Source organism: Barbus barbus (assembly GCF_936440315.1).
Source record: "Barbus barbus genome assembly, chromosome: 33".
Lineage (NCBI taxonomy): Eukaryota > Metazoa > Chordata > Actinopteri > Cypriniformes > Cyprinidae > Barbus > Barbus barbus.
In genome coordinates, this window is record NC_136761.1 from 12,413,505 (window position 1) to 12,439,025 (window position 25,521).

The 25,521-nt window shown below is 36.3% G+C and overlaps 1 protein-coding gene across 1 annotated transcript; it reads right to left on the reverse strand.

The window, feature by feature from the left end:
- Positions 1–2,478: 2,478 nt before the first annotated feature.
- LOC306853305 (beta-1,4-galactosyltransferase 1-like) lies at positions 2,479–22,425 on the reverse strand. The gene is made up of 7 exons (XM_079390622.1): positions 22,193–22,425; positions 21,563–21,862; positions 19,243–19,478; positions 14,212–14,399; positions 9,552–9,674; positions 4,574–4,678; positions 2,479–4,322 (listed from the first exon to the last, which is right to left on the reverse strand). The coding sequence occupies exons 2-7, from the start codon at positions 21,852–21,854 to the stop codon at positions 4,193–4,195; spliced, it is 1,074 nt and encodes a 357-aa protein (XP_079246748.1). The 5' UTR covers positions 21,855–21,862; positions 22,193–22,425; the 3' UTR covers positions 2,479–4,192.
- Positions 22,426–25,521: the final 3,096 nt, after the last annotated feature.

Genomic DNA, 25,521 nt, shown 5'->3' on the forward strand with positions numbered 1-25,521 from the left:
TATGAATAAAATAATAAAATTGAAAACAAATAAAGCGTCTATTTGTGACATCTATTTGATATTGTAGCTGAATTTCCCATGGGTTTTGTTTTTTACACATTTTCACAGCAATAACATCAGGAATTTGGGGTAACGAGCAAGAAACACCATAAATTATATTTACTCTTCATATCTTCAGAGTCTGTCTGTCCCTTCCCCTCTCCTATCACAACGCACGCCCTCACCTGGAATCACCTGTGTATTAATTCAAGCCACCTGCACCTAATCAGGCCAGCACTACTTAAGCACACAACCCACTCAGTCAGTTGTCGGATCTCCCTTACACAAAGTAGACTCTCATAGCTCTTTGCTGCGACTTACCTGTAAGACTACTTCCCTCTTGCTCCTCTCCATTATTAGTTCTCCGTGTCTCCATCGTCTGTCTTTCATCGTCCTTCGTCTCCACCGTCATACTGGGGCGTGTGTGCTGCTTTAACGAGTTCCTGGCAAGATATTACTTCTCTCAGTATATCCTTCCTGCATCTGATTCAATTCTCAGCTCCCCTTTATCTGTCTTATTACCTCTGTTTATCAATAAACACCCTGCATTGTGCACTAAACCTGTGTCCGGTCTACTACTGTAACATACAACATAGCTGCTCTTAAAATTCACTAGACCAGTCCAGAGTGAAACACTTGTGAATGTGATTCTTGAGTGGTGTCTGTCAGGTTTTTAAGGCACCTTAACAGGATAAGGATCTAAAACAAATTTGAAGAAACTTGTAGATAAATATTTAACCATAACTTTACAAATAGAAATGTCAACAGTGTCATCCACACACACATATAAAACGGCTTATTTGTTAATCTTACAAAAAAAACACTCCACCAAGTGAGCTGTAAAAGTGCCATGTGACACGTGCCATGTAAAGTATCATTCAAAATTTCTTGTAAATGTTTGCAATTAGATGCAATAATACATAATAGTACAAGTACAATTAAGCAAATGTTCTCCACAAATGTTAATGAAATGTAATAAAATGTGTATAATCAATGTGTTCTCAGCATTTTTATTATTAATATAATACAATATATTTGAAATTAAATTAACCTAAATTTAAAGCGGTACAAAAAACACCATGTAAAAAGTACTTCCATTTAAATAGCTTTGTTTATTTCTCAGCACAACAGTAATGAGAATTTTTGGGGAAATGTGCTTAATTGTCTTTTTGCATTAGGTGTTTTTTTTTTTTTTTTAATTCTTTCGATTTTAGGGTGAAATGAGCCACATGTGTACTCGACAAGTGGAGCCGCAGGTCATGCTGAGGCGGTTAAAAACATGGGTCGTTTATCTTGTCTTGCTGGTTTCTGTGCACTGAGGTGAACAGAGTCTCTGGCCAGTTTGTCCCTCCAGGGCAGGGCAGACCTTGTGCAAACAGTGTTCTAATTACCACTTCACTCTCTAGAATCCCCCAGTTAATTTGCCTTGAATAGTTAGCCAGATCAGCTGTGGATTTCATGTGGAATTCGTTTAGTTAGAACAATCTAGAATTAAACACCCTAGGGACAGCTTTTAACGTCAAATTCACTGTTAGAATAGACTATTATTGTAACAAACACCTAAAGATGCTTCATGTAAAAATGTGTATAGTGCCTAGCGTTGTACATCATGCAAACAGCAATGGAATCCCATAGATGCACTCCACGCAAAAAAAAAAAAAAAAACATTGAACCGAACATTAACTACAGTGGAAGCTAATGACTTTCTCATTGGTATAGCTCAACTTCACATACCACCTGAGAAAACCAAAGCATGGCCTATTGTTTATCTTGACTTCTTGATAATGTTTTTTCTAGCACTGCTTCAATGTCAGTTATAAACAATATGTGACCCTGGACCACAAAACCAGTCATAAATGTCAATTTCTCTAAATTGAGATTTATACATCATCTGAAAGCTGAATAAATAAGCTTTCCATTGATGTATGGTTTGTTAGAATAGGCCAATATATGGCCGAGATACAACCATTTGAAAATATGGAATCTGAGGGTGCAAAATAATCAAAATATTGAGAAAATTGCCTTTAAAGTTGTCCAAATTCAGTTCTTAGCAATGCATAATGCTAATCAAAAATTAAGTTTTGATATATTTACAGTAGGAAATTTACAAAATATCTTCATGGAACATGATCTTTACTTAATATCCTACTACAAATATACCCCAGCGACTTAAGACTGGTCTTGTGATCCAGGGTCACATATGTCAATACACAGCAATTCGGTGGGTTATCTGATTCAGAGAGGAAAATCATAAAAATTTTATTTTTAACATAAGACAGAGTCCATCTCTCCTTCCTTTTATCATTTTAAGTTATATACCTAGAGACATAAACATGAGCTCTGAGGTAAGATCACATAGGTGGTTAGGCAAGATTTACTGGTTTGCGCTCATGGAAAGTTATATTGTGCTGAAAAGGAAACGCTTCTGGCCAAAAACGTCATGTTACTGTCTTTTATTTCAAGTCGCAACACAAAAGCAGAGTTAAATGAAACAATTGAATTTCCATAATTCCAAAATTGCGTTCATTGTTCACTGCATTCCACTTAAGTCAGAGGAACACCCAAAATAGAAAACAAATAAGTTGTGTTGAAAACAGAGAAATCAAACAAAGAATTAAAACAAGAAAATGAAAACTTAAAAAAATAAATTGAATTATGTGCAGGCTCTCAAAAAAAGACCATTGTCTAAACAGATTTAAACCTAGCTTTAACTGACCTAAGAGGGGAAAAAAAGGCATTTGGTTTGAGAGACAGCGTTAGCCGCTTATCCTTTCTGCTTGCAAGTGCTGTGCCGTGTGGAGAGGTAGTTTTCTTTCCTGGTGCAAAAGACTTTACATAAGGCATTGGAGAGTTTTTAAGCTGAAAAGAAAATCTATGGGTCGGCACAGAGGAAAAAATTTGGCAGTGCAACTTAAACATTCTGTACATTATGTATGGGCTGTTAGTCGCCATCTTGAAAAGCACTTGAGCAAAACAGCTGACATACATTCATTTGCTTCGTCCCCTGACAGAGTTGAAAGGCATTTTTGGTTTCCAAAATGACAGGTTTTAAAATAAAACACCGTTTTCTTTGTTCAAAAGAATTTAAGAGGAGACCAGCACATATGAGAGAGAGAAAAAAAAAACAAGTATCAACAGGTCAATTCAGCAAAGTTCTCAATGGCTTCATGTTTTCAATACAGTAGAGAGCTTGAATATTCTTGTGCCCTTAATAACCAGCATAGATCTGAGAAATTCACAATGCAATAAAGGATCGAGCAAATCCGAAAGCTTGACCTGATAATGTTGCATTTGACTGGATAATTCAGCAATAAAAAAAAAACAAATACAGCAAAGATAATGCACCAAACAGAAGGGAGGAAATGAATGTCTTTTAAGATGAAAGGCTACCCCTTTGGTGTTCCAGCAAAGATAATAATGGTCCGATACACATCAAGCACTTTAAAATAAAAATCATGCAGGCCAATACATTCAGACATCTCACCCCTAACAAAGAGGGATATCATTTATAAGGCTCTGTAAAGCACAAATAACTTGGTACAGCAACAAGATAATGAGAAGCAATTCGTAATAAAAATAAACAAATATATGACAGCCCAAAAATGCCAGTTTGCTGCTATATGATTATGGAGTATCCACAGCCCTTGATTGGTAAATCCCCGATTGTTTGCATCGTTTAGCTTGCTGATTAACAAAATCGATCCTTTAAATATTCGCTTTCAAACACACAAACTAAATAATCCCATACACAGCAACTCACATACTTTGTCCCACCACAAGGACATTTTCATTAGCAATTTAGATCACTTTAATATGCTGCTTCCATCGAATGGCTCAAAATATAGTCTTTTTTCCTCAGCAGGAGTGTCTGAGATAGAACAAGTTTGCCCTGTCACCTTGAGGACAACCTGAAACCCTTGTGTGTCTCCTTTAGCAGCCGAACAGTTCTGATTCACTGGGTAAAAGGAGTCCAGACCCCTGTGTTCACCATCACATGTGCAAAGATGGCAAAACATTTCACAAGTCTTTTTTTTAAAATACAGAATCCACTTTGAAAATTAGCCATTTGACTTGACATATCAAGGCACATTTGGTTTCTCCACAGCCATCGCTGCTGCTTCATATAGTTTTTTTGTTGGTCTCTATGCTGGAATCATGGTTTTCCTACATCCACTGTGATTTGGGTGAATAGCAGGTCTTTTTCAATTTTAATAACGTTATACGTTAATGAATTGATCCCATCGATTGCCATTGTTTCCCTTGTGTGAGCTATTCGGTCAAACCTGTGACAGGAAATGACATCATTAACATTACTCAAAGCAGGACTGTTTATAACCTTGTACATATGGTAAACTAACTTTGATTTTTCTGGCAAATCTGGCATTAATCTAACACCAGTGGTTATCTATCACTTTCAATTCAGTGTACAGTATGTAACAAATTTACTTTTTCATCCACACAATTTCATCTTTTAAATAAGGCAACGAATTGAGATTATAAGAGTGGTTAAACTTTTAAAGCAGCCCTAAAGTACCTCTGTGGATTGGGGTCGTTTTGTTTGTCTCGGTCGTGGCGGATCATCCTACATTTTCCAATGACCCCGTCAGGCCTTGATATAGACATCCCTTTGGAGGCAACCCTGTGAAAACATACAGCTTGTATCAGTCTCTTTTCAGTCCTTAATTAATACATATGATTCAAAGTACAGGGTGGGCCATTTATATGGATACACCGTAATAACATGGGAATGGTTGGTGATATTAAAGTCCTGTTTGTGGCACATTAGTATATGTGAGGGGGCAAACTCCTCAAGATGGGTGGTGACCATGGTGGCCATTTAGAAGTCGGCCATCTTGGATACAACTTTTGTTTTTTCAATAGGAAGAGGGCCATGTGACACATCAAACTTATTGGTAATGTCACAAGAAAAACAATGGTGTGCTTGGTTTCAATGTAACTGTATTCGTTAATGAGTTATTTACAAGTTTCTCTTTGTTCACAGCCATTGACATGTCGAAGAGGTTAACACGTGAGGAGCGGATTGAAATCATGTTGATAGCTGGTGAACGCAGTAACCGGGTCATTGCAGCAGATTTCAATGTAAGACACCCTACGAGACCACCCATCTCCCATGCTACAGTCAGCAAACTGCTTGCTAAGTTTCGTGAAACTGGTTCAGTGTTGGATTTGCCAAAATGTGGACGCAAGAAAACTGTCACTAATGAAGAAACATCAGTGGCTGTCCTAGCTTCATTCAGCAAGAGCCCACAGCGTAGCACTCGCCGCATGTCACTGGAGAGTGGCATTAGTCGAACATCCCTTCGGCGGATATTAGCTACTCACAAATGGCACCCTTACAAACTCCAGCTACTGCAGCATCTCAACGAGGATGACCCAGATCGGCGCACAGAATTTGCAGAATGGGCAAAACAAAAATTGGAACAGGACCCTCAGTTCACGCAGAAGATTTTGTTCAGTGATGAGGCAAACTTTTATGTGAATGGTGAAGTTAACAAACAAAACCACCGCTATTGGTCTGACACTAACCCACATTGAATGGCCCCCAAGGTCTCCCGATCTGACCCCCTTAGACTTTTATCTTTGGGGTCACCTGAAGGCAATTGTCTATGGTGTGAAGATACGAGATGTGCAGCACCTGAAACTACGGATACTGGATGCCTGTGCTGGCATTTCTCCTGCGGTGTTGCTATCAGTGTGTGAAGAGTGGGAGAAGAGGGTTGCATTGACAATCCAACACAATGGGCAGCACATTGAACACATTTTATAAGTGGTCAGAAACTTGTAAATAACTCATGAACAAATAAAGTTACGTTGAAACCAAGCACACCATTGTTTATCTTGTGACATTACCAATAAGTTTGATGTGTCACATGGCCCTCTTCCTATTGAAAAAACAAAAGTTGTATCCAAGATGGCCGACTTCTAAATGGCCACCATGGTCACCACCCATCTTGAGGAGTTTGCCCCCTCACATATACTAATGTGCCACAAACAGGACTTTAATATCACCAACCATTCCCATGTTATTACGGTGTATCCATATAAATGGCCCACCCTGTATATTGGTCTAGTATAGACAAATTATAAGTGGAAGAGAACAACATTAGACGCCACTGAAAAAAAACTGAGACATTGAGACATTTCATTTTTTGGTGAACTGTACCTTTAAAAGAGGCAATAAACATGATAGATACAGATCTTTCATGTAGATACAAGCTGAACTTGTTTAATTGGAAATGTTCTTGCTTGACTTGCTAAGGTCTTCTGAGTTTCTAGAGTGTGACTGTCGGGTTCCGGAAATTAAAATGCCATTCATCTTCTCCATAGAGAAACTTTAACGAATAAACCCTTTAAAAGACAGACTTACTGCAAGTTCTAAGATGATGGTATAGGCATTAATGTTTTAAATAATCCCTGCTGAAAAACTACATTACCCATGATACTGTATAGAAAATTCCACCAATCAGTGAGTTGCAGCGATCAAATCGTGCCAAACAAACCCAGATCACCGCCCTCTCCCATGAAGCACTGCAAATGGCGTAATCGAGATACACACACACACACACGTTGGTTTTTTTGGTTTATGGGGACTCTCCATAGGCGTAATGGTTTTTATACTGAACAAACTGTGTGTGCTATTGCCCTACGCCGACCCTACACCTAAACTTAGCCCTCACAGGAGACTGTGCATTTTTAGATTTTCAAAAAAACACCATTTAGTATGTTTTTTTAAGCCTTTTGAATTACGGGGACATAGGCAGTGTCCTCATAAACCACCTTCATATTGTAATACCTCTGTCATACCCATGTCATTATACAAATTTGTGTTCTCATAAACCACATAAACATGCACACACACTATATGTATATATATATACACATACACTGAACAAAATTATAAAAATGCAACACTTTTGTTTTTGCCCCCATTTTCATGAGCTGAACTCAAAGATCTAAGACTTTTTCTATGTACACAAATGGCCTATTTCTCTCAAATTTTGTTCACAAATCTGTGTTAGTGATCACTTCTCCTTTGTCGAGATAATCCATCCACCTCACAGGTGTGGCATATCAAGAAGCATGATTATTGCACAGGTGTGCCTTAGGCTGGCCACAATAAAAGGCCACTCTAAAATGTGCAGTTTTACTGTATTGGGGGGTCCGAAAACCAGTCAGTATCTGGTGTGACCACCATTTTCCTCAAGCAGTGCAACACATCTCCTTCGCATAGAGTTGATCAGGTTGTCCACTCCTCTTCAATGGCTGTGCAAAGTTGCTGGATATTGGCAGGAACTGGAACACGCTGTCGTATTTTAATCATATTTGCAAATGTCTTGACTCCACAGCCAACAGAGCAATCTTGTCTTTACTGTTCCAATACTTATGGAGGGGACTGTATACATATTTTAAGTGTTTTAAGAGCATAGTGTGTTTGTAATACACCTCATTACTGGTTGGCCTGTTTCATGGCTTATAGTGCCTTAAAGACTTAAAAAAAAAAAAAATGCATACTGGAAAAATGAATGGAAAAAATACTTCCGGAACCAGAGTAGCTGAAAAAGGGGGATAGGCACCCGTTACACTCTATTCAGCACATTGTTCTGCAGTTGCCATAGTGTTGTGGGTGGTTGCTAATGCATTCTTTCGCCTGTTGTTTTAACTTCCAGGGAAAAGTCTTAAAGCGACAGTTCATCCAAAAACAAAAATTCTGTCAATAAGGGATAACGTCTGTAGCACAAACAGCATCATTTAAGTGTAGGGGGTTTGTTCAGACAGCACAACCAGTATTCTTTGGCATTTCAAAAATTTACAGCTCTGCAAGTATTTTTTGTTTCCTGAATGTTCGACTGAAAAAACAATACTGTAGCTGAGCAGCTGAAAGATGCAGGTGTTCATGCAGATGATGCAAGTTTACAATATTTCCCAATCCAGTGTAACTCTCCACTATCCTTTTAATAACAGTCCTGAAAGTCCCAAAAAGCAAACAAACACGAGAATAAAGACAGCTGTGGAAAAGTACACTGCGACATGCAATTAAGACGTTAAACAGCTATCGTCTTCCTGACAAGGTGATAAGAGGTTTTATCTGCCATGTCCTGCTGTTGGCAGAATACTCTTTATCTCCCAACTGTTATGAACATAGAACCAGGGCATTTCAGTAATACTGTACTATTAAATTCAACTACATTACAGTTCAAATGATTTTAGATTTTTTTTTTTTTTTTTTAACAAAGTCTGCATTTATTTAAGAATACATTAAAAACAGAAATTTCTATTTTAGCTTAATATATTAAAATGTAATTTATTGCTATGAATTTTCATCATCATTACTCCAGAATCACATGATCCTTCAGAAATCATTTTAATAATCATCCTAATCTTTATTCATTCTGATAAAGAAGAAAGAGTTCTTCTTATTATTAACATTGAAAACATTGTTCTTTTTGTGGAAACCATGATTTTTTTTACAGGTTTCTTTGATCAATAGAAAGAAAAATGAAATATAATAAATTTATATTATATATATTTAACATTTTCCTTGATTATTGCACACACATATATATTTAAAAAATATTTATGTTTGTATATTTTTATATTCATGTATAATTTATATAAATAAATCTAAATATTTTATGTATAAATATAAAATTTTCCTTAAATATATTTGCATGTTTGTTTATATATACATAAATATACGCAGTACATATGAACATTGAATTTGGATGCATTTAATTGCGATTAATCATTTGACAGCCATAGTAAAAATCCTAGATACATAAAAGTATTAATTTCTTTCAAAAAGAACAAAATCGTACATACCCCAAACTTTTAAATGTGTGTGTGTTGTATATCACATGCTTAAGCTTTCTGATTTTACAGTGCCATGCTGACAGCACAGCAACAGGATGTGTGAAGCTTAGAATGGAACCTTCAGTTGAATTTACGTTTCCGGTTTTTGCTGGATCAGAGGTTTCCTTGGTTAACTGCACTAGAAGACAAGAGCTGAGCTCTAGGATGAAAACACATTAAACTGTGTTTTTCAATGTAAAGGAGCATTCACACTAGACTTCACATACGTATGTGGGTTGCACAAATGTAAATACAAGGGAAGACATTTCACATTGTGATTTGCTGCCATTATTTTCAGTAAGTGAGATTGCTGCCAGAAAAAAAGCCTCTCTCTCTCTCACAATTTTGACTTTTTTTTTCAGTTCAGAGTTTATATAAGGAAAAAAAGTCTGAATTGTGAGATATAAAGTCACCATTACCGTTCTACTTTTTTTTTTTTACCCATGTCAGAAATGGTTTATAAGAACTATAAACTGCTATTGTATGCTATAAATCTGTGAAGATTTTTTAGTGTACTCATTATGTATGCCACAGAAAAACAAACAAACACTCAGCAGATACGTCTAGTACAAAATGAGGGAGGGTAAATAATGACAGAATTGTCATTTTTGGGTGAAACATTCTTTTAAAAGTTATCTGACCTGTTAAATATGTCATCGTCTTCTCCTCCCCAGCCCCAGTAGTTGTTTGGAAAGCCATTGATCTTCATATACTGTTCCTTGCTCAGGGATGACACGCCTCCAAAGTACTGTGTATATGGCAACCTGTTAGAAACGGACAGAGAGAGATAGAAACACTGAGGAACAGTTGCGTGCTGGGTGGCAGTTGCTACGTCAGGTGCAGAGGAAGTGCAGCATATAGCTTGATTTTCTCTGCAGGGAAATGACTGTTTCAATGACGTGCATCAATGAGAACTGGCAGGGGGCTGAACTTGAGCCCATAAACATCTGCTGCCTCTGTGTTTTGCTGTAAGCCAGTTGGTCTTGTAAATTATCAGGTGGTGCCACTCCGACTAACCCAAATGTGCAGATGGTTGACAGTGATAATAACTATAGCAATAGTTGGCCATCTGGAAACATGGATAGCAGTTTAACCCATTTGGTGTGAGATATTTTTTAACAAACTAAGGACATAAAAGATTTTTATCCATTATTATGTATGAAAATTAATTAATTTATTAGTAATGAAACAATTCATAATAAATTGCAGTGTTTTGTTTTACATAATAAAATAAATACCAAAATGTATTGTACTTCTAAAAATTATTTTGTTAAACATCAGCACCATTTCAAATTAAATAGGAAATACGGTTTCAATATTTTAGACTATATTTTCTATTTATTTTGTATTATTTTATACTAGAGACCACACTCAAGAAGAGTTGTTTCTAGTCAAAGAAATACTAGAATCTGAAATGTTGACTTTCTAAAGCTTCAAAATTTCCTGATATTTGAAGGTTTTCCAGAACTGTGAGAAGCTACAATATTAATGTTGAAATTAAATCAACTTAGCTGTTGTTACTAATTGTAACTAATCTACAGTTAAATCCATTTTGGTGCTGGCGATGAGGAGAAACATTTTTGCGGGTCCGACTTGACAACTTTTCAGTCTGACTTGAAATGGTCATTCAGCAGTTTCAGAAATTTCGACATCACATGAACACAGCATTAGACACATCCCCTCACTGCCTTTTGAAAAATATTTTACCAAACCTGAACATCAGCATATAACAATAAGACAACTTGAAGCTTCTACCACTTGAGTTGCTATTATTTGTTTCTCTGGCAACTCTTATAATACTAAAAGGGATGCATAGATTTGCTGTTAAATCCTACTGTAAATCACTACACTATTTCAATGCAAGAGATGCAGAGGGTTTATCAATTGACAAAAAGATAATATTTCATTAAATGATAAAAACGTCCAATTAAAATGACAATTTTACATTTGAAAATTTATGTTAACCTGCATGTCAATGTGACCATTAACCAACATTAGAGAACTGTAAACATGCAAATACGTCTATACTGTATAACTGACTGAGAGGTGCTTTTGTCCCCAAGTTCTGAAGCATGGATCACAAATTAATTTACATGGCCATTCTATATTGGGAATATTCAAAGCTAAACGAAAAGACACACATTAGAATTTTTTAGAAAGGAAAATCTGAAAAAAGAAAACAGAAGAATCAATAAATTATGTATAATTATAGAGAAAAGCATGCAAAAACATTTTTTTCAAACCAAAGGTTTGTCCAATCATCACAATACACATTATCATTTTATTGCTATTTTTCTTACAACATACATTTCAATTTCTACATAATTGTCTCTACACAAAGGTGTCTCTGTTTGAAATTAATGAGCAAACACTATCCTACATCAGGTTCTGGCCCGCTCTCGTCTGACGTTCTTCCGCACGGTAACTCTTGAAATTTACAAATTGCAAACAGATGCTTTTGAAGTTCGGTGGGAAAAAAGCCGCCCAGCTTCTGCGGCCCATGCTAACAGTACGGCGTAAATACCTTATAAAAGACTTACAAAAGAGCAACACAACTGCTTCAATGTGTGGGAGTTTAAAACCTAACCTTTTTTCATTACAAACTGTAAATACAAAAGGACACACATGACACTTCCTGTACATCATACTCATGTTACACGGAGCTTGTGCTGGAGGTCACTGGTACAAGCCGCTCCAATAAGCTATAGTTTCATTTCAGACCTACAGTGTAGCTCTTAATAGGCTCTAATGGGAATCATGTGTGACGTTGCTAGAATATTCCCATCCAAATGCTGACTCATTTATTACAGTTCAAACTCCCTCCTGGAGTAACCTGAGGTTTAAGGATATTCTGGATTAAATATGACCGGGTTAAATCAACAGCATCTGAAGCCTGTTGTGAAAATAAAGTTTACTTGTTCAGTCCGTAAACATTAATAAAAAAACACACTTACAGCAATTTAACCCAGAATATTATTACACAATGGTCATAGACCAACCACTGAGGGTCTGATCCTACAACATTTTACAGATATCTTAGACTTAAAGCACTGTGGTGGTACCATGGAAGATATAGGTGTTATTTGATATGGAAATTAAAGATTACTATATTCATATACAGTATTTAGAATAGAAAGTTGTTTTCTGTCAGTAATGTTTTTTTTAAAAGAAGTCTCTTATGAGCACAAAGGCTGCATTTATTTGATCAAAAATATGTTTTTTTTTCATTACAATTTCATTACAATTTAAAATAACTGTTTTCTGTTTATAATATATTTTTAAATGTAATTTATTTATCATTTTCAGCAGCCATTACCCCAGTCTTCAGTCACATGATCCTTCAGAAATCATTCTAATATGTTGATTTGCTGCTCAAGAAACATTTATCATTATAATCAATGTTGAAAACAGTTGTCCGGCATAACATTTTTGTGAAAACCATGCTACACTTTAAGTATTATGTGATGAATAAAAAAGGTTTAAAACCATAGTGTAAGAAAATAAAATAATTTTTGCCAGAAAAAGAAAATTATTATATATTAAAGTCTATGCTAATTTTTTAAAACTTCACTGAATTAAAATAAAAATACTTGATCTAACTGGATTATTATCTTTTGATGTGAATCTGGATGCTTAGCATCAGTACAAACCTAAATGGCTTTACTGAGGGCCTGTGTACACCTGGTCACTTCATGCATTTTCTCTGATCAGTTATTTATCGGATTTGTTAAAACACCTGGCCACATAAATGTGTCTCTGCAAAATCCTATGTTCAATGCTGACACTATGTGCAAATATAACAAGAGCTCACATCAACAAAAGCAACGCTGTCATGCATGTATTTTTTTAACACTTTTGGAGGAGTAAAATTTACATATGTGGTTTCAACAACCAGATGCATTTACCCTCGTCCACTTTTGTCTGGAAGGTGTTCCAGACCACCTCCTGAAGTGATTTGAGCAGTCCGCCAAGAAAGCGTTCACACCTGTGCCCGTATTCATGAAAAATTTTAGTGCTAAGAGTTGCTCCTAGTAACAAAATTCTTAGAAATGTGGGTGTTTCCGCTTAAATTTAAAGAAAAGATCCTAGTATAGAAAAAAGTCATTCAGAAAGCATCTTAACCCTTAAAAGAGGTCTTAATGTCCAAAATTGTTAGGAGTACGGACAAGGACTTTCAAGGGGCTTAAGAGTGGAGAAAATGGACGAAACATGAAGAGGTAGAAGAAAAGTGTTGCACACAATGCATGACAGTGAGTTAATAAGACGCTACACATTAGATGGTGCAGGGATCATGTTTGTGACCGATCTTATGAAAGACATGCTAACATCTCCGACACCGTGCAGAAATGCCATAGCGCCAGAAATGGACGTAATCACGACATTAACATATTTGGCAACTGGAAAAATGCAACTATGCAGCAGTGATGATTTGGGTCTGTTACAGCACTTATTAGGCTTATATGTCTCTGTTCATTTCCTATAAAATACGGTAAGTATGACAGCATGGTAAATAAAAAATAAAGAATATATATACATATATAATATGTGTGTTTGTGTGTGAGTGTGTGTGTGTGTGTGTGTGTGTGTGAGTGAGTGAGTGAGTGAGTGAGTGAGTGAGTGAGTGAGTGAGAGAGAGAGAGAGAGAGAACGGTAAAACAGGAAAAATTATGCCTGTAATTTCAAAGTGAAGGCTTATAATATACCGTACTCTTAAAATACCCTGCTCTTTTATTTCCTTCTTGACAACCAACCAATCACAGTCTTCAAAAGAATGTGTCACTAAGATAAAAGTTTTTGTCTTTTCCTCGCTTAGAGTTGCTCTCAGATTGGTCCTGAATCACTTTTAAGCGAAGACTCCTAGTTAGACATTTTTAAGCTAAATTAGGAGCTCTCTAAAAAGATTAGAATCTTTAGGAATACGGGCCCTGGTCTTTTCAGAGAAAACGCATGACCAGGTGTAAACAGTACATGAGACTCTAAGATCTAAACAGATGAGCTACAGTCAGTCCCAAAAGGCCCTTTAATAACATGCAAATCTCATGTAAATACTGTAATGCAGTTCTGCACGCTGATATTCTTGTAAATATATACACCGCAGTGTATACATTTGCAAATAAAGCCAACATGATGCACCAAGGCAAATCAGAGAATACCTTGATACCATGTCCAAACAAACCATGTTTGTTCCATACTAGCCTGTGTATTTGTTATCCATAGAAATAGAAATATATTCTGGCTGGTGGCTGAAAATACAACATTAAACCACGACATGAGACAACAGTCAACAAAGACCAGAAATACCTGAATCCAAACTTGTCCATAGACACAGACAGATGCCTGGGCTGATTATAGCACTTGTAGATGTTGCGGTCATCCATTGGAATGAGGTCCACGTCGCTGAAGACAAAACAATTGTAGTCATACTCCTTCAGAGCCTCAGCGTAACCAATGTTGAGGAGTTTGGCACGGTTGAATGTATCCTCGCCATCCTATCATTAAGAAAAGAGAGGATGAGAAGATGATAAAGCTGAAAAATGCACGTTTTATGAATGAAATGGAAATGTATGAAAGGATGGTGGAAGACGTGTTAAAATGTCTCTAAATCAGTGTGATAAATGTTAAAATGTCTCTAAAGTAGCATGACATTGTGTGCCATAAAAATTAAAAAAGTCTTTGCTAGAGCAGATTTGTTTGTTTAAACTGATCAAATCAAAGCACTTGTGCTTGCTGTATATGAGCACCGCTACCTGTTCAATCTTTCAAAGCATGGTTGGCAGGTGGCAGGAGACATGAATGAGACAACAGACAAGCACAGAACATCAGTAACACACACTTTCACAAAAAGCCTCTTTTCCTAGGGCACGAATACCTGATCTGTAACATTCAGATTGGGCTTATATTGAAAGGAAACGATATCAGAGAAAATTATTTATTACAATATACACATCCTTATGGTTTTAAAAGTTATCCATTAATTAAAAATAGTAAAACAAGAAGCCATCCTTTCTACTGGAAATCAAATACAAATCAAATTGGAAATTTCAAGCAAATGATCCTTAAAAAAATAATTTAATAAACAGAACTGCGTGCATCTTGTGGAAGACTGTTTATGTCTATGACGAATCACATAGGTACTGGGCTACTCCGCAGTCTAAAATAATCCGAATATAAACATATTATAGGTGTACCGTACTGATTCAGGACAAGCCAAAAACACGGTTTTGAAAATTGATTCATGGTGTACTCGCTTATAATATAAATTTTTGATCAGCAAAAACGTTATGGACAGCAGCTTTAAACAACATAATTGCCCATTATTAGTATTTGGTCAGAAAGTATTATATTTGTCTTTTTTATTATCTATATTTGCCTCATTTATAACAAAAATCCTATTAGTTCAATAACAATAAAAACTTTTTTTACTATATAAAAACTACTTTTTTTAGTAAGGAAGGAAGGAAGGAAGGAAGACAACTTTGAGCTTCTTCCTCTGTGGCCGTAGAAGATCTAAGGCTAATTATATATATTCATTTTACAGCAGGGTTTCCTAAACTGAGGTTTACAAATTGATGACAAAAATAATTTAATTATATTGTAAAATGTAAAATTAAAATAAAAGAACCGTGAGAACTGTGACTTTGCAAATATATCAAATTATTGAAATATTAACTCAAGGGTACTTCATATAAATATTTGTGGTCAAAAGATTTTTCAAATCTTTCCGCTGGCTTTGGGCCTTTGGCTCATGATTAATGGATGCGCTCCCTGTCTGGAGCCCACCTTTTCTCCCTCTGAAGAGCACTTGAGCTTGTGTAATGAAATTTAATGACGGCGGAGCCTCAGGAGCCCAGAGCTATCTGTTAACAACCTTGCACCCGACTGAGAGTAGCAATCCTCTCTTTTATAACACACAGCACTCAAATGAGCTGCCCTGAAAGAACTGAGATGTGCTTGTTCTAGTGGAGCATACGACATCCATGATCGATTCAGAAGATGTGGCCTGCGCATTCAGAGCAAGACTTGGCTTTGAAGAGCCAGATAGTCCTGTTCTACGACCATCGTTTGAGTTGACAAAGCTGAGTTCTCACATGTCAACAACCAGATCTGATTGTCAGCCTGCAATGTGTCACTGGAGGATTCATTCACATTTTAGGGAGTTAAAAAAAAACACAGACAAAAGGATTAAGACCCTTGAGGAATCAAAACACAAAGAACTGAAAGTGAAGAAGAGTTTCATTGTTCATATAGGACAGACGTAATAGCACAGATAGATGCAAACTTCAGAAAATAGGACAGTAGAGAAAATAAATAAACGCTAATCAACTAAAAAAAAAGACTCACCCTCATTATATTTAACTTCATTCAATTATTTCCTTTTGTCTTGATCACAAAAAATTAGCAGAATATGTTGTAAGGGTGAGTAAAGGGTGGATTACTTTTCACCAGTAAATAAATAGATAACTTTTAAAAAGTCACAAGTCTTTTAAAAAGATTATATGAAGTGATCAAATTACACTTCTGCAAAACAAAACATAGCTATTTTTGGCACATAACTGCCATCCATGGGAAAATGAGGAGAGAGTGAGAGACAGAGGACAGAGCAAGAGAGAAAATAAGGAAGGAAATAGAAACGGATAAAGAGAAAACAGATAATCAAGAAGCCAACATTACCATTCGTCAGACGCAGCCAGTGAAGTGTAGTGTGATTGGCCAGAGAAAGAGCAAGCAGACGTCTCACCTTTTCCTAAGCGCAAGGGCCTCTGATGCGCTTAAAAGGGGGTTGGTTTGAACAGGAAGAAGGGAAGGAATGTAGGATGGAAGGGTGAAAAAATAAATGCAAGGTGCAGAGAAAAGAAGGGGGTGGCAAAGAGAGCAAGAGAATAATTAGTAAGAACGATAAAGAACCACTTTAGAGAAGACACAATCAAAGAAGACTGCTGACAGGTCCAAGACATTCTTGGTGAGCACATTGGGATGCTTTTAGTGCAAAGCCGCACAGAATGATACACATTAGTCTTTTGGTTTACTTGGAAAATTCCCAAACCACTGATAACTGGCTGTTTGAAATGGATTCGATGAAGACATCTGTTCTCTGAGAGTCTCAAATAAAGGAGAGACAAGAACTGCAGCACTGCGTCTCACCTCGTTCCAGTCTGTAATGTCATGGGCATTTACTGAATGACGACAACAGGCCGCTCAACTTTTTTTGAAAGGACGCCCAGCCTCAAATAGCAGCTGTCTCTACCACAGTCTGGGGAAACTACTGTGTAATGTGCCTCGGTTTAGCACTGATTAGCTGTACTTTTTTCAGCTGGCGAGGAATAGCTGAAGAATTCCCAAACCGAAGGATGCAACAAGATATTTAAGATTATGGTAAATGTTTGAGCCTATTGAAAAAACTAAATGTAAAGGTACATGGCATGGCATGTATTCCTCTATGTAGAGATGTCAAAAGTACTGGTACTTTTATATAGTATCAGTTAACCGGTATCAATTTTCCTTGCAAGCATGCTTGTAATTGTCAAACGTACACAGCATCAAATCAGTATTCATGCATTATATCAATTAAAAGGAAACACTTTACTATACGATTCCATTTGTTAATAATATTTTAACGTTTGTCATTGTTAGTTCATGTTAGCTCAGGTCCATTAAAGATTTGAATAATGTATTAGTTTATGTTGGAATCAACATACCAAATTAATAAATGCTTTAGAAGTATTTTTCATTGTTAGTTAACTAATGTAGTTAACTAATGTTAACAAATGGAACTTTATTGTAAAGGGTTACCAAATAAAATGAGTGAATTATTTTAAACAATTAATGGAAATTTATTTACCAAACAGATAATGGAAGTTTACATGTAAATAAAATGTATTTACTAAATTAAAAATGAAAAAAAAAAAGGAATAAAATAATGGAGGAAATATGCATTCCATTATAGGATATTAGTATTTGCTGTAGGAGTGAAACTGATGTTGAGAATCATCTATGGAAATATGTTCATTTAAATACATTTATTTAATGTAAAGAAAGTAATTAAGAAAATTCAAAAAGTATTCATTTGGATATTAGTTTTTTGCTGTAATAGCTAAATGGATTTCTAGAATTACCTATGAAAAAACATCTAAATAAAGTTTACAAAATTACATTTACAAAATTTTAAACAATACTAATAATTCAGGAATGTAAGGTGTTCATATGGATTTTTGTTTTGATGTGGAAAGACTACGCTGATCAAATGCAAATGTGTGAGTCCACAGAAATAACACTATTCATTCATATTCACTAATCTGCATACTGAGACTCCTCAGACGTTCTAGACGTTTGGTGCGGTGTACCGCATAATGTTCCTCATTTGGAAGTTGCTTTGGGGATGTCGTGGCCTAATGGTTAGAGCGTAGTCCAACTCGTAACCCAAAGATCACGGGTTCGAGTCTCGGTACCGGCAGGGATTGTAGGTGGAGGGAGTGAATGTCCAGCGCCATCTCCACCCTCAATACCACGACTGAGGTGCCCTTGAGCAAGGCACCGAACCCCCAACTGCTCCCCGGGCGCCGCAGCAAAAATGGCTGCCCACTGCTCCGGGTGTGCGTTCCCGGTGTGTGTGTGCACTTAGGATGGGTTAATGCAGAGCACTAATTCCGAGTATGGGTTACCATACTTGGTCACATGTCACGTCACTTATAAAAGTGTCTGCCACAATAGTAAATGTAAATGGCACATCTTTCTCAATGTAGAGATGTCAAAAATACTGGTACTTCCGTATAGTATGTGTTAACCAGTATAAATTACAAGTATTAAAGCTACATCACTCAAAACGGCTAATGAAAGAGAAAAGAGCTCACTTAGCAAAACATGCCAAACTTCATGTAACAGAGAGAGTTTACATTCCAGAAAACAAAAGGGAGTAGACACTGTAGATTAAAAGAAGAATATTACAAAACACAGCTTTTAAGAGGAACTAATCATCACTGATAGCAAACACTGAGCTTAAAGAGCATTTAAATGAAGTCAAGCAGCTGCTGGTGTTTGCCTTGCTTTATCTGAACCATCAAATTACATTTCTAAACAAAGCTCTTCACATAGTTACATTATCCCATCTACTTCGGACAGTTTTCAAGAAAACAGTGGGTAAAGCCACATTATACACTTGCATCTGATCAGGCTTCAATTTAAGAGGAAACAAATGCCTATTTCAACAAACAAGCACATTTAACCTCCAACTCAATGATAACATCAAACTGCACCACAGGCCTTTGAACCCTTTTGCAATTGCAGATTAAGAACTCGCAGGTCAAAGTTTCCAAGCATTTTATTGCACTGACAAACCTGGTTGATGACATAGATGCCATAGTCCAGTTGCTGTCGCTGTAGGATGGGGTGTAGATAATACAGCCAGTATTTCAGGTGCTCTTCGCGATGCCTGAAGGGGATGATGAGGGCCACCTTCTGCTGGGCGATGCATTCTGTGGGTTTATACCGTCCACCGGGCTGCAACCCTGGGTTCTCTGACCTCACCAGGTCTAAGGTGACCGGGTCAGAAAACTCAACCCGAAGCGGACCCACTAGAAGAACCAAAACACAAATTACATGCTTTATTATAGAGACATAAAACATATTTTTAAAAAAGCAAAATTGCTATTAAAGAATCCACACTATTAAAAACCAACCAAGTGCTACTTTGTGTCTTAAAGTAAACCATCTCTCCTTTGAGAACTCATTATTATTCAGCGCACTCAGGTGTATCCAATTACATTATCATACTACTGTTGCTACAAGCAGCAGTGTCAATGCTGTCTGAAAAAAGAGAAAGATAGCTGAGACAAAATAACTGTGTAACACAAAGCTTCTCGGCCAATTTTTCCATTACGACACAGGGCTTCAGTGAAGCTAATCAATAAGCGTCAGTAGATAACGTGAAAACTACCATATAACGCTCATGCAAGAGAGATGAATTCGCTGTATTTTCAACAGAAAGTTACAGACAGGGGTAAATGTTAACATCTAGAGTCATGGCAGCTGTAAAAACATGCTTTTGTTTTTGGAATCTAGACAGAGGGAACAAAGTGACAGGTCACATCATTTATAACAACCCCAAATTTCTCAGAAATACTACACTGTGTTGAATCACAAATGTAAACTCGTATGTGGATTCGTTATACAAAGATTTTTATTTAAAAACAAGCCAAGATGGACAAAAATGGGTGAATTTAATACGGTCCAAAACATGGCCAGGAATATTTAACCCCAAAATCAATTATTTTTGAGCGGACACAAGTGGGTGGAGGAGGGGGGTTCATCATGTGACACACAGCAGCCACAATATTTACTTATGTTTTATTTCATTTTTTTCCTTTTTATTCGAAACATTCTCAAATGCATTAACTATATCATGAAATATCTCGATTCTCACCTTTATATGTTAGTTGATCTATAGTGGGCGATGGTTAAAGTAGCCTAATAATGTAATCTATTAACTAGCCCATGTATAAAAGCCTGTCTGTTTACTTAAGTAACACATATGGGCGTCATGCCATAACATAGTTTTAATATGACTGGCTTTATATTTAATATGAATTAACATTGAGCCTAACCCTAACTACTTATCATAACACTTTCATTGTACAGAAAGACAGCAAAGAACATTTTCACTGACAGTCTCGAGTTCAAGCACTCTCAAAAACTGCCATTAAAATCACTGAAGCGGTTTACACTGTGAAATTAATATTTTACAGATTCATACACACATCTGTACTTCATTATTTCGAACGAGAGAATTCGCCAGAAAAAGGTATTCAGTCAGCGAGCAAGCGATGAAAGATCTGGTGTGATTGTATTAAATATAGAAAATATTAATTGCCTATTTTTTGTCTTTTGGAAGCTGCATTCAAAATTCACTTGGCTCAAAAATCTGAAATCATCACTTTGAATGGGCTCTGATTGGAAAAATATGTATATTTTGAATAAAGCCTGTTTTTCATTTGTAGTCATCGTCTCACAATACAAAAACAACTAATGGCCCTTTACATAGTCTTTGTTTTATTTATGCAAAATGTCTTTACTTTTGTGATACTTGCCAACTAAATAGACAAGCACATAAAATGCGAAAAAAAAATCTGTATGTTTAATTGATCTTAAGTTAAAAGAACATTAAAAAATTAGACACTAAACTTTGTGCATACCACCAGTCATTAAACTTTTCTCTTACGCTTAATGCTTTTTTCAGTTCTTCGATGAGAACAGCTTGAAAGAACAACGTTCTTTTGAAACAGAAATGTATGTAACATTACAAATGTCTGTCACTTTTAATGCAAGCTTGTTGATTAAAAGTACTTTTTTCCATCTTATTCCAAACTTTTGAATGGTACTGCATCATGGTTTTCACAAATATATTAAGCAGCAAAAACTGTTTCAAAGGAAATGTTTCCTGAGCACCAAATTAAATGCAGCCTTGGTTTTTAAATCATTAAAAAAAATTATATATTTATATATAGTTGTGTTACTGAGTGGATACATTTAAATAAATACATACTTATTGCATGTTACTGTAAAATGACACAATTATTAAATTATAGATTTCTATATAATTATACGCTCTCTCTCTTTGAGCAAGTTCCCAGAGATCAACTCAAATAAAACAGCAGCTCACCCAATCGAGGTGGATTGTCAGGGCATGTTTCCAGCTTTCTCTCAGTTTCTGTGACATTAGACACAGATGGCAGTTTCTGTTGTGACTTCTCTGTTGTGACTCTCTGTTCGGCCAGTTTCCTGTGGATCTGAGGGCCTTGCTGATTTTGTGCGAAGGCTTGCCTTGAATCTGAATTTCTCATATAGTATATGACAGTGACAGAGATGTGAAGGAAACATAGCAGCACCACTAAAGAGCAAGTCCTGTGTAGAAGATTAAAATTTCCAGGCCCATCCCGCATTGTAGAAACCATGGAGATTGCTATATTTTTTTATAAAAAAAAAAAATAAATAAAAAATAAAAGTTGTTATTTACAACCTAACCAAATCAATCACTTCCCATGTACTTTTTTCTTCCTGGGCTTTTGGGTAACATCTAATATTTATACATTAATTTACAGCTTAAAAACCCGGTCAAATACTGTTTTAATTGTATATGTCTTATATAAACGTCTCAGACAATTCCGCTAAATCTTAATTAATTTAACAGCTTCTCAGCTAATAACAGGCGATCAACTACATCTGGCTTACTTCCTCGAACTGAAACTACACCTTTATTAAAGTGAAACTATCGAAAAACAGAGACTTGAACCTCAATCCCGATCATGACCGACGCGTATGAACGCAATTAAATCCGTTATAAAGTTTATAGGAGTAACTTGACGGCACGAAATCAGAAGTAAAACTTTCTTTCAGATCCAGATGAAGTTAAAAGTCAGTCGAAATAATCTTCTTTCCCAGAGGTTTTATATAATACATTTCCGTGCCAGAGCGACCCGCGATCGGAAGGGAGATGGCGATAAGTTTCCGGATAGACTCCAAACCAGCCTTTAACGCGTTTGGCTTTCAGATATGCGCTGGGGAGAGTTGAGCTGTTTGTGAAAGTCTGATCTCTAAACACTCTGCTGGCGGATTTGCTGTATTACTTGTAGATAGGCTGATGGGTTGGTCCATATGAAGCCAGCTACAGTGAGAGGATATGAGGAATTTAGCTTCACAATAAAAGTTTCTCTCAGTGTTGCGTTTAGAATTTTTTTTTATTATAATTTTTTTTTCCCTTCAACTATAGAAAAGTTTTTTTTTCCCCTTCAACTATAGAAAAGTTTTTTTTTTTTTTTTTTTTTTTTTTTAAATTTACAACCTAAATAATTTGTGGGAAGTCGTGGCCTAATGGTTAGAGAGTCGGACTCGTAATCGAAAGGTTGCGGGTTCGAGTCCCCGGCCGGCAGGAATTGTAGGTTGGGGGAGTGAATGTCCAGCGCTCTCTCCACCCTCAATACCACGACTGAGGTGCCCTTGAGCAAGGCACCGAACCCCCAACTGCTCCCCGGGCGCTGCAGCATGGCTGCCCACTGCTCCGGGTGTGTGTTCACGGTGTGTGTGTGTGTGTGTGTGTGTGTGCATTTGTTCACTACTCACTGCTGTGTGTGTGCACTTGGATGGGTTAAACGCAGAGCACCAATTTCGAGTATGGGTCACCATACTTGACAATACGTCACGACTTTAAAAAAAAAAGACTTACTTTATTAAGGCATACAATTCAAATACAAACTTTAACGGCACATTTCAACAACTAAACACAAGTTATTCGTGTTGATACAGTAATTTGAAAAATAAAAACATGAAAAAAAAATAGTAAATTAAATTAAAGAAAGAAGGGAGTGGGTCTCATTCAATCAACAAAAACAAGTTCAAATGATATAAGAGTTTCTGGGCGTTTCTGTTGCGTTTAGAAATGGGTGCTTGTGTCATTTGATTCCAACACATTTTACTCTTCGGATAGTGAAACCAGCTGAAAATTGCTTGGTTTCTGAAAAAGTCCCGCTAAATTAATTAATGATTAATTATTAATAAATGTATATGTTTTACTTTTACTTAGCATATACGTTTGGTTTTGTTTATATAGCAATACTTGATATCTAGGCCTACTATTTTATACTGTCACTGAATTAATTCCCACTTTTCATTTTATTTTTGGTTATATTTTTATTCCCGTTTTAGCTATTTTAGTAGGCCTACATCAAATTACACAAAACTAGAAATGCTGCTTTGCAGCTAGAAAAATAATATTAAATAAAATAAATTTAAGCTTTTTATTTTTTTATTTCAGGGTTTCAGATTTAGTTAACTATAATAGCCCTGCCTACTGCACATATAGGCTACTGGGATCACAATTTATAATATGAGACAATTTTCATAACTATTAGCCTAATAGACCCTTTAAATTTTACATATAGACTAAAATATGCTTTCCTTAATAGACACAGACATTATCTTTCAGAAAGACAAACTTGCATTTAACAGCTCTGGTCATGTGACTATTTCAGAGGCGGACAGTAACTAAGTACATTTGCTTGATTATTGTACTTAAGTATTCTTTTTGAGTATCTGTAATTTACTTGAGTATTATTTTTTTCTGGAAACATTAATGCTTCATTTGAAAGACAAAAATTGTACTTTTCACTCCAGTTAAAGCAGTGCTGCTGTTGTAAAGTTATACAAGCTACAGATGTGTTGCTAGGTTTTAAAGCAGATTTTATTTTTTTCTTCCTTATCACTCTGTATTTAGATGATTTCATTGTCCGCTCTGTTCAAATGTGGATGAATTGATAGATGTGTGCACACATTGACTGCCATCCTGCTTTTGTGGGGGTGTTAAATAAATATATATATTTTCCCCATAGGTTTTTAACATTCTAAAAGCTCATTATTCCAAAGATACTACAAGCTAGTCAGTTTATTCAGTAGGTGCAATGTATTGTAAGTTGCCTCAGAGGTATTGCAAGTATTACATACAACAATAATAAAACAGTGCATTGGCATAAAAAAGGAAATTTACTTTTGGTACTTAAGTACTTTTAAAACCAAGTACTTCTGGACTTTTACTTAAGTAAAAATCTGTCTTTACAACTTTTACTTGTAATGGAGTAATATTTGACCAGCAGTATCTGTACTTTCACTCAAGTAATGGGGTTGTGTACTTTGTCCGCCTCACTATTTACGCCAGCCACGAAAAAGTAAAAGTAAAATAAAATGTTCACTCTGGACATAAAATGTAACTGTCTTTAAAACATCAAACTCGAAAGTAAAATTTGGTCACAAATATTACCAGTGGGATTAAATTGGCTATTAAAAACAAACAAACGAATAAACTAGTAGACCTAATAAATAAAACTAAATTTAAATTTTACAGTCTAAGTTTGTTACTTAGATTCATTCTTTCTCTCTTTCTTTCATACAGAATGGCCTTCTCTTCTCCCATAGATGTTCAGCGCTGCCTTGTGCCTACAAAGAAATATGACAATGTTTGTAAAATAAAGTGGCTATTCTTAAATGAAGCTGTCTTGATGGTTTCAGAAAAAGAAAGCAGATTTTTATATTAAAAAAACATTGCTTTTCAAATCCTCATAATATCATTATAATATCAATATCCAGCAAAGCAGGATAATTTTCACAAGTTCACATTGACTCCAACATGCATGTCCTCAAAGGGTTTTGGCATCACGGGTCTAACTTTAGAAATGTAAACCCTGTTCCAATGTAACTGAATTTGACTAACTTCATGTTATGAGCTCTTTATATTGTGAGCCGTGTCCCGGGCACCTATCAGCGTCGCCCTGGCAACGAAGGAGATCCACCTGCACGCAATCACCAAGGGCTGATCGGTCCCAGCTGAAGCGGATGAGGAGAGGACTACAAAAGCTGCACCCGAGAATACACGGGTGAGAAAGATCTCCAGACGACAGGCCGCTAATGTTGTGTCTCTTGTCCCTCCAGAAAGCGACTGACCGACCAGCCCGCCACCCGAGCACCGGACACCAAATCCCCTTGCACTCAGCCGGCCGGCGAACAGGTTCACGCAGCACCGAGGACGAACACCAGACACCTTCACGGTTCCTTCTGTTTATAAATAAACACACC

Excerpts from the sequence above, each read along its gene's own strand:
- LOC306853305 (XM_079390622.1), bottom strand. The coding sequence starts at position 21,854 with ATGGTTTCTACAATGCGGGATGGGCCTGGAAATTTTAATCTTCTACAC. Across the intron at positions 19,479-21,562 it reads TGACAATCCACCTCGATTGG|TGGGTCCGCTTCGGGTTGAG; the intron begins GTGAGCTGCTGT and ends TGGTTCTTCTAG. Across the intron at positions 4,323-4,573 it reads AACGACCCCAATCCACAGAG|GTTTGACCGAATAGCTCACA; the intron begins GTACTTTAGGGC and ends TTCCTGTCACAG.